A 10,155-nucleotide genomic window follows, 5' to 3' on the forward strand; every position below is an offset into this window, starting at 1 on the left:
AACTATACATCCACACCATTGTTCTAACACTTTCAGGTCATGACTCGTTCACAATTATATTCAACACTATCCTACAGTATACTGTAATATACAGAATATATCATATTTAATATATATAATATATAATAGAAAAAAGGAGTGGAAACGCAGCAAGACCAAAACAGCACTGTCTCTTTAAATCTTGCATCTGTTAGGAAGAGATGGGGGAAGTGAAGGCTTTGTGGGTAGCGGTACCTTAGTGACATCATTGTCGGCCAATGGGCCGCCGTGCTGTGTTCTCTCCTCCTTTTCCTGAGGTCTGTGTAGGGAGCAAGACTGCTTGGGACGCAGGCTGCTGCTGGGGCTCTGAGTCCAGGGCATGCTCCAATCACATCAGGTAGGATACACAGTGGTGTGTGTGTGTGGCAGTAGTGATTTCAGATCTATTGTAGCCTGCCTCCCACTCTTGAGGGGGGGCGGTGGGGTGGGGTGGGGGGGGGCAGATCCGGGATGCTGAAAGCGGTGTGATCGAGGATCAGATGGCTGTTTCATAACAGTGGCTCATTGGATAATACCGTCTCCCAGGCTGTGGCGACCATGATGTGTGGACGATGCGTAAGCATTTACCCATTCAAGACACACAAATGGCATTATTCCATTGTGATTGTTAGTTGGATTCTGGCTGTGTGTTGATATAGTATAGTCTTTTGTCATTGGTATTAACACTGCTGGTGTTTTTATCGTGGGAATACTGCAGGATGCGGACTGCATGTTATTACCGTGATGATTCTCAACAACAACCACACTAGAGTGATACTTGACTTCCTCTCATCAAATTGCATTGGGGATTATACAGCACTGGTGGTACTGTATGTGTGTGGCTGTGAGGAGAGCTAGCCCATTGTCATAGTTATGCAGGCTGACAGCTCATTATATAGTGCACGTTTGGGATTAACTAATAGGTACCCAGATAGCAATGCACTTGTATTTATTAGACCTCTGACAACCCGGGATCTGCCGTCAGTGTTTCAACGAATGTGGACGTCGGTCAGTCTTAACGCTCAGAGTCATGCTTCAATTCAGGTGTTGCAGCAGACCCCAGAGCAGCACACTCAGAATCACTTCCTGTTCAATTCTGAACCTAATCCGAACTCTGATTACCCAGGTTTCCCATCATCATGCTCAGCATCAAAGACTTTAACCTTCAAGTGGATGAGGACGACCCCCCTGTGAACCTGCTGTCTGCTGCCAGAAATGAGTCCCACTGCTGATAGGACCAGGGAGCAAAGGTAAATCTGTATACCGGTTGAAGATCTAACTAACGGCAGAGGAACAGAGGAACAGAAACCTTTAGGAAAGCATTTACTGATCACAATATTGCCACTGTACTCTCTGTTTCATGCTTTGATGTCTCGGTCAAGGGATTTACAGTATCCATGGAGACATTTTGACTTGGCTTTTGGCAAGCATCTCTGGAAGATTTGATTGATTACTGCCAGGATAAGGATTATTTAGGGATTCTTTTAGGAACTTTCCTTAAAGAGAGTCAAGTGGTGTCTGGTGGTCCTAGGATATAGAGTGATGAGACACAGTAAACTCCTTTCACCTGGTCTGCTGTGCCACTCCTAGGCCTGTCTGGATCTCCACTGGGCCGAGTCAGGACAGGGACAGCCATGGCCAAGAGAGACTACTTGGTGGAAGCAGCCAAGCAGATTCGCATGGCTCTGGACAGGGAGGTCAGTGAAGATTACGAGGCTGCCTTCAGCTACTACAAGAACGGGGTGGATCTGCTGCTCAATGGAGTTCAAGGTACAGTGGTGAAACTACTGTCTGGCTGTATAGTACTCTGTCAACATGCATGGTTCTCCTTTGTCTGATTCAGATTAGAGCTGGGGAACAACTGTTGCAGAAACTACGCAATGGTTATATAGTTAACTAGAAGGTAAGATAGTAGTTGACACAGTCATGGGAAGTGACTAGAATGATCCATGACCATACCATTCACACAATTTACACAACAGACAACTACAAAACAAAGGCCTAATGAACTGAAACAGCCCAGTGGCAATCAATCCCTAATGGACTTAACCTGATCTGGTTCTCAAGGCAGGGCAGCACAGGACATTTACTTGTGGAAAAGTTTTGTAGCTAATGTGTAACTTTTCTTTCACATGACACAGATGAAAACACAGAAAAAAACACCTAGTGAATATAACCAGTAGTTAATGACAGATTGTGCATTGGTACAACATTTCTTATCTTGTCTTAGCTGGCTGAAAACATTTAATCACGACTCAACACTGATCTTACCTGTGAAGTTCATGGTAGTTAAAAACAGTACTACAACTTAATATCAACTATTACTGAAATAATTCCATATGAAAAACAGGAAATGAAAGTCGGAGAGGGATTTCCACTCTGCTAAAGTACATCTTATATTATTCTGCTCTCTGTCCCCTGCTATGTTGCAGTAGGTCAGCTACATTCAAACAGATGTTTTTGAATTCCACAATATTATTTCATTTCAAGTTTGGTGTTTTTGTCACTGTGTAAGGAGAGATCTGTGATCTGAGACCTGACGTAGTTGACCTTTCCTTTAGTGGACCCTAACAAGGAGCGTCGAGAGGCAGTGAAAAGGAAGACGACTCAGTATCTGAAGAGGGCAGAGGAAATCTTTATCTCCCACCTCCAAGACAACCTGGGGAAGGGGAACTCTCACCTAGGGGTAAGAAAAGGACTTTCAGCAAAACCCTGATTTGACCAGATTAGCATTTAATGCTCGACTCTTCTCAATGGCAATCAACAACTCTGGCCATTCATTATATTCAATGATACTCATTGTCCAATCACTCCTGTGTTGATTTGTATGGCTAGACTATTTATTGAGTTGTTTGACTGCTATTTAGGTGTCACGTATTCGAACAATTTCCATCTGGGAAAACCTGAGTCACATGTTGAGCAACCAGTCTGTGCTTCTTGCTGACAGTGTCTGTCTGGAGAAAGGTTTCACAGTAGATACACTTGAATCTGGAGTGAAAATCACATTCTATCTGCTTCCACCTGGGCAACTAGACGCTGTCTCTATATTCTAACATCAGATTTTTATTTGGATTAAAAGAGGAATGGGGGATCGCGCCGTAGAACCTTTAGGATCCAGCTCCAGAGAAGTCTGCCTCAGTCCAGCTCTAGCTAATGTAAGACTCAATGGGATGGTTTTGCATACATATATTAAGCCTAGGACAAAAGAAAATGAAGCTTGATTTTAACAGAAGAGATACTGGATCAACTATAACCTATGTGATTTTTCTTTTAGGTGAGCGCATAGGCCTGTGGATATTCACGTCAGTAAAATAAAAGTTTAAGCAACATTTGTTTCATAGCTTAAAACTAGAGGTAAAATATATAATTCAGAAGAACTGTGAGCTTTGAGAAGTGAAACTGTCTATAATTACATACTGGGCATGACTGTGGAATGGATTGTGACATCCCCCACTGGGACACAGTATTGTAATTTAACTTAAATGTTGGTCTGGAATTGGTGCTTTTCTTATAAAGTATCCTAAAGTAACCTGATTCTTGTTAAACATGTTGCTTCACTGTTTGCTGCTGTATTTTCCCCTACTTCGCTGCTGTACTAAACTTTCATTCACTAATATCTGGCCTGAAATGTGTCTCTGAGCAGCAGCACTTGAGATCTGAATTGAACACAAACATATGTCCAGAGTGCTGTGTGTAAACCGTGTTTTTTCAACAGGGTTACAGCAGTCTGAGATTCCGGCCAATCAGACACCTGAGCTCCCCAGTGGAGGATCTGGAGATGTGTAAAGTGGTGGGGATTATCGATAAGGTAGGGGCATTTTACACTCTGCTCTCAACCATACTGAGTGTAACTGTTTGTTACAGCAGTTGAAAATCTCTTGAACGGACGTCCTGGCTTCTTTTATTAGCCAGGTATAACAGCTAAACTAAAAACTATGATGGTTACCAGTGCAAACAGTAATTTCTCTGCTAATTACACAATATCCACTGTATTTGAAACTCTTTTTGTCTTTTATCCGAGGTCCTGATTGTCCAAAGCCTGGTAACCAAGGAGAGATGTATTGTAAAAGTAAGTATGCCTCAGCTTAACACTATATAGTATGTCAGAGGGGAGTAAAAGCAGAGCAGATGTCTGTCTTTGTAGATGTACTGTATATCTAATGACCAGATGGCTGTTGTACTCTCTTGACCCCTGCCAGCTATTCTGTGGTAACCCAGTCGATGGGAATACTCTCAGCCTTGGCTTCCTGAGAATCCTTCTGCATTGATCTGGCTAAAAGCCCTTCACTCTGACCCTCTTAGTGCAAATGCACCTCTGATTCCTGTAACCAGATAGGTGTTATTGTAAAATACAGTAGCAGGAGTGGCTGAAATGCTTTCCAGCCACTGGTAGAGATGGCTTCTGTCAACTATTGACTTATTTAAATATACCGGACAGACAAGAAACTGTAGTGCTACATTTGAATACCAGAATAGTAAAACGTGTGTTGGGTTCCTCTTAGTGCCTGCCCAAGTCGAGCTGGGAAAGCCGAGACCAGCCCACTATCATCCCCCAAGGGGTCCCCTACATGGTGAAGCTGCTCCGGTACTACGTCAGCCAGGACTCTGTGTACCTCCACCTGGAGCATGTACAGGGTGAGCTGAACGTGCGCCCTGCCTCTCAGGCCTGTAGCATGGCAGGATTATATAACCAAGGCTGATCCATGCAACGTGGACCTACAGTTGTAAATGTTTCGTCAGCCATTTTAGGTCAAGGATGTCTAAGAGAAAAAAATCTGCTCAATTCAAACAAACAAATACTTTTGATTTTTTTTATGATTGCCTTTTCTATGCTCTGTAGGTGGTACGCTTTTCTCCAAACTACACAAGGCCCGGAATGAACGAGCCAAGGAGCACCCAGAATGCTCCAGTCCCAGCCAGCAGAGGATCAAACTGAAGAACAGTTACACCTCCCCTACCATCAGTTCAGACTACCAGCAGAATGACAGAGGGGGCACAGGGACAACCTATCTCCTGGAGAGCGAGAACGATGAGAGCCCCGACTCGGACTCCCCTGAGTCCTGGCATGAGGCTCAGCATCGACTGGAGAGTTGCAGGACCCACTCCTACTGTGAGGAGACAGGGTGCCTGCAGAACAACTCCAGGCCGGCAGCACCACACACCACACATCCTTCTTCACCTGGGCAGACCAGGACAGACATCCATCCCCATTGTCACCCGGCAGGCCACGGTCAGTGTTTGCCCGGTGAATCTCAGGACAGGACTACCCTCCCCGGTCACTCGTGCATCGATCAGGCCCCTACTGTCATTTCTGAGCCCTGTGGAAAGGCCACCGCGGAAGAGAAAATGAAGTCCAGTTCAGATTTAGATGTAGCATGGAAGGCAGCTGGCCCCACCGGGACTAAGGAGGGTTCAGTCTCGTATGCAGTGGTTGGTTCTGACTCAGCGGCAGCTAAACCCGTACCTCATACAACCCATACCTCTACCGTTGGTGCAGCGTCAACAGCGAACTTAAAGGATCATTCTGTCCATGTACACTGGCAGAGAGGTCACGTTCCCACCTCACTGCAATCACCCCACAGTCCAAAACAGATTAGTGACCGCGCAACTTGGACCTCCGATGGCTCGCGGCGAGGCAGTGGTTCAGGGACCAACGTGGTTATAGAGAAACACCGGGGGAAAGTACAGGATGAGCAAGTGAACCATCACTGTACAGACGAGACCCAGGTGAACTTGAAAAGCAAGAATCCGGAGATACCCCAGCCTGGCAGACCTAGGTGTCCCTATTCAGTCCCTCACTGTCACAGTGCTGGGAAACAGCAGGGGACCCAGTCAGGCATCTCCCTGGCACTCACAGGGGCGAAGGGGGAGGAGGTGGAGGAGGGATGGGAGCTGCTGAGCCCTATGAATAGGAATATTCCCCCAGGGAAAGGGTCAGTGTGTGAACCCAGCAACCCTGGCCCCACACCACAGTGTCGGAAGGGGGACATGGATGCTTTCCTAAAATCAGAGGGATCATACGGACATGCTGACGATCAGATCATTGAGGTGGAGGGCTGGTGCCACCTGCCCCAGTTCCCAGCCAAGGCATCCAGAGAACGAGACAGGAGCAGGCAGGGCTGCTCAGGGCTGCCCGAGGCAGAGGTGCGTCTGATAGGTGCTCAGATCCTTCTGGCCCTGGAGAGTCTTCACCAGCAGGGTGTTGTGTGCCGAGACCTCAACCCAAAGAATATCCTGCTTACCAGCAATGGTTAGTTACCTAAATTACTTTAACTCTAAGGATGCTGTTAGTTTCTTTCAACTAACTTTGATTGTGATGTCATCTCTAACCAGGAAAGGTCTGCCTGACATTCTTTGGCCAATGGAGTGAAGTTCAGTCAGAAATTAACTCCAAAGCTATGGAACAGATGTACTGTGCCCCAGGTAAAATATACATTATTTATATATATATAAAAAAACTCTAAATTCTACAATAGTTTCTCCTAGAGTTTTAGATATAGTTACATCTAGCAGTAGACATCTAATTAGACACAACAATAAACCTGTGAAATTTTTTGTTGTTGTTGGTCAACAGAGATAGGAGGTGTGTCCAAAATAACAGAAGCTTGTGATTGGTGGAGTTTGGGGGCATTGCTGTTTGAACTTCTTACTGGAATGGTAAACAACATTCTATTGAATATTCTGTTTTTACATTGGCTCAATCTTTCCCTTTGCTGAGGTGCTGAATTCAAAGCTATACTGATTATTGACGATTTGCTCCCCACGGGGCCATTTGATATTACACATCAGTTGCAGGGACTTAGTTTAACGATGAATGCAACGTCATGAACGCATTCCTCTTTTTGTGCCTCCAGCCCCTGTGGCAGTTCCACCCAGCCGGGGTGCATTCTCACACACAGCTCCTGATCCCAGACCACCTGAGTACTGCCGCTGCCTCCCTGCTCACTGAAGTAAGAACACCCATGTGGTCAATACTGGAAGTGCACAGGATACACTGACACATTGTGCAAACTCAAATTGGCTTTCTGAACGAGTGACCGTTGTGTTCCACAGCTACTGCAGTTTGACGCTGGCTATCGCCTGGGCTCTGGAGGTGGTGGTGTGAGTGACATCAAGTGTCATCCGTTCTTTAATGGTGTCTCCTGGAAGGCACTATCCAGTTAGTATGCCAGTAGACTAAATGTGTCTCTGGCCTGAATGCAGCCTAATCCAGGTTCATACACATACAGTCATGTGATAAAGTACACCCTCTGGAAAGTTTGCCATTTTATATTATTTTGTTTATTATACAGATATTTGAGCTAAATTCCAACCACATTCATTGATAAAGTTAACCCAGTTCAACAAATTACACAAAAACAATTCAACTTTGAAATGTATGCTATTAAAAAACAGAAATGCAATTTTCTTATGCGGAAAAGTTAGTACACCCCTACTTAGATAACATTTTATTATGGTGCACCAACACAAGTAACACAAGTGCAAATTAAAACAAAAAATTCTACAGAAAATTCCAGACCACAGGCAATCTACGCCACTGCAAATGCAGGCCAACGGCTGATTGATAGACGCTCATAGAAGTCTCTAGAAACCCCAGGGCAACATCAAGTGATCTGCAGACAACTTTTGCCACAAATGTTTGAATGCCTCAGAAAGAAACAACACAAATGTGGCCTACATGGTAGGTCAGGAAGGAAGTAGCACCTGCCCTTAAAAATAGAATATCAGGAAACGAATAGTTTAGTTTTTTAACCACCTGGGTAAAAAAAATAAACTATTGGAACAATGTGCTCGAGACAGATGAGTCAAAGGAGGAGGTATATAGGCAGTATGGTTTGAGGCAGTTGGTGGCCTCAGAGCCTGGCCAACTTGCCGTCATTGACTCAACCATGAATTCCATGTTGTCTGAGATTTCTTGAGGAAAATATGAAACCATTTGTGAAAACGCTGAAGCTGAACCAGACGTGGATCTTGCAACAGGACAATGTTTAAAAAAACACAAGCAAAGCTAAACCAGAGTCACACACCCAAAAAGAAAATGGAGGGTTAAAGGAATGGAAAGCCCAGATCTCAATCCTATTGAAATGCTGTGGAGGGACTTGAAGTGGGTTGTGCATGCAAGAAAGCCTTCCACGGTTGAAGAGTACTAAAAATTATTCTGTCAATGGAAGATTTTCACTCTACAAGAAACAGCAACATTAAGTTATTTCAGCAAAAGGGGGCAACACCAGCTGTTGAATCTAGGTGTACTTACCTTTTTTTTTTACACTAAGACATTGTATTGCAAAATATAATCACTTTCACTGAAATGTGTTAAATTAGGTTACTTTTATCCGTCAATAGTTTTGAAGTGAAGATTACATCTGCATAAATATGTACAAGACTTTCCAAGGGGTATAGTTTTTCACATGACTGTAAAGACCTCTGAGCAGATCCCCTCCTGTCCGTATTGTTGTATTAATTACAATCTAAAAGACAACACTGATATTTAATCAGTATTCCTACTCTGAGGCTCTGTGGACAAACAGCACACCCTTGTGGCTGAAGGAAATGAAGGCCCCTGGCCCCTCTACTTCCTGAGCATCTTAACCAAAGTGACAAGTTTCTAGATGACAACTTGAACTAAAAGCAGACACCTAGCAAACAGGTCAGCCCTGCAACAACCAACCTCTGCAGGATTCTCTTGGAAACCTTCATTTTGAATGATAGAGGCCAAAACAAACATAGCAGGCCTTTTGACATAAATTGGGGCAAAATTAGTTATGGTACAGTCTTGGGTGACTTTTTGCGTACTTCTGTTGTATAAATCACATGCAATACTACTATTTTAACTTATCCATGCATATCATAATTATCATTACCAAGCATGAAAACTGATGTTTTTCAATGTCCAACATTGACTGCACTGACACGTTTTTGACTGTCAGCCAATGGCTGTGATGATAATCTGTGTTAACATGGTTAATAAAAATAAGCAACAGCTATTTTCTGTGTTTGTCTTCAATAGATGCTCATGTTGGAAATTTGTTCTAAATATATTTCAACCACAGCTCAGTGTACCCACTTCCTGAGTTAAGTGACTTGTGGCTTGTTGTATCTTTTAAATTAATGTCATCTTCCAAGGCCTGGTAGCATCTATTGAAAGTCCACACCAGTCCAGTGGGTTAATTCATTATTCTTAACACCATAAATAAAGCGCATCCTGTAAAAAAAGACACCAGTGTGAGTAAACCGAAGACCCCAAAAAAAGTTATGATTGTTTAAAATATTTGTTTCTTTAAAACATTTTGGTTTTCTTTAGAGCTTTAACTTATCTTTGGGCCCTCAAACTCTACTCTGGACCTTGAGACCAGTTCCATTTTATTTTTTGGTTGCAAACCCCTAATCAGGGACTGATTTATACCAGACACACCATTGGGTAACATCAATGATGAGGTAGAACAGAAAACCTGCAGGCTCTGGCCCTTGTAGGGTAAGAGTTGAATTCCCGTCCCAGGGTAAACATGCTTTAAAAGGACCCACTGTATCCATGTAATATAGCATTGAAAGGATAGGATATAGCCTTACCTATTTTTCAATGGTGTCTCCTGGAAGCCACTCTCCAGTTAGAATGCCAGTGGTCTAGAGGTCTCTGGCTCAAATGCTGCTTAAAACTGGTTCATATGCAAAAACAGTCACAATAGGGATGCTGATCTTGAAAGAGTTTCCCCATCAGTCCATATAATTTTATTCAGTACAGTCTAAAAGGCAACATAGATCATTGAATAGTACTCCTACTGTAACGGGTGGATGTGGGCCCTCTTCACTGCATCCTCAAGTTGAGCAAACAGTGCACCCTTGTGGTTAAAGAAAAATGAAGGCCCTGGACTGGAACTACTTCCTGAGCATCACCAAAATAAAATAAGACCAGATGAAAACAGGTCAGCCCCGCAACAACAAACCTGTGCAGATTTCTCTTGGTGAACTAAACATTTTGAATGACTGAGGCCAATGTAAACTTAACAGACCTTTTGACAAAGTGGGGCAAAATGTTTTATGAAAACATCGTTGGGTGACTTTTTGCATACTACTGTTGTACAAATGAAATGCAGCACAACTATTTTAACACATCCATAAAAATGTCATTACCGAGCATGA

General features: G+C 43.6%; 1 protein-coding gene across 4 annotated transcripts; it reads left to right on the plus strand.

Annotated features, from left to right (window-relative positions):
* Positions 1-259: 259 nt before the first annotated feature.
* On the plus strand, positions 260-9,914 carry rps6kl1 (ribosomal protein S6 kinase-like 1). Of its 4 annotated transcripts, none has more exons than XM_010879039.5 (12): positions 260-376; positions 1,145-1,268; positions 1,609-1,788; positions 2,580-2,704; positions 3,734-3,826; positions 4,040-4,087; positions 4,521-4,653; positions 4,859-6,268; positions 6,352-6,441; positions 6,593-6,675; positions 6,873-6,968; positions 7,072-9,914. In XM_010879039.5, the coding sequence occupies exons 3-12, from the start codon at positions 1,653-1,655 to the stop codon at positions 7,180-7,182; spliced, it is 2,325 nt and encodes a 774-aa protein (XP_010877341.2). In that variant the 5' UTR covers positions 260-376; positions 1,145-1,268; positions 1,609-1,652; the 3' UTR covers positions 7,183-9,914. The 4 variants fall into 4 exon arrangements, with proteins under 4 accessions (XP_010877341.2, XP_010877342.2, XP_019909691.2 ...); XM_010879040.5 differs by lacking the exon at positions 260-376 and adding an exon at positions 483-594; XM_020054132.3 differs by lacking the exons at positions 260-376; positions 1,145-1,268 and adding an exon at positions 1,862-1,921 and having other exon boundaries at positions 1,700-1,788.
* Positions 9,915-10,155: the final 241 nt, after the last annotated feature.

This window comes from Esox lucius, chromosome 15 (genome assembly GCF_011004845.1).
Source record: "Esox lucius isolate fEsoLuc1 chromosome 15, fEsoLuc1.pri, whole genome shotgun sequence".
In the NCBI taxonomy this organism is placed as follows: domain Eukaryota; kingdom Metazoa; phylum Chordata; class Actinopteri; order Esociformes; family Esocidae; genus Esox; species Esox lucius.

What these genes read in the sequence shown, in the direction of transcription:
- rps6kl1 (XM_010879039.5), top strand. Translation starts at nt 1,653, where the DNA reads ATGGCCAAGAGAGACTACTTGGTGGAAGCAGCCAAGCAGATTCGCATG. An exon ending in AGGAGAGATGTATTGTAAAA is followed by an intron (nt 4,088 to 4,520) that starts GTAAGTATGCCT and finishes GGTTCCTCTTAG; the next exon opens with TGCCTGCCCAAGTCGAGCTG. An exon ending in TTGAACTTCTTACTGGAATG is followed by an intron (nt 6,676 to 6,872) that starts GTAAACAACATT and finishes TTGTGCCTCCAG; the next exon opens with CCCCTGTGGCAGTTCCACCC.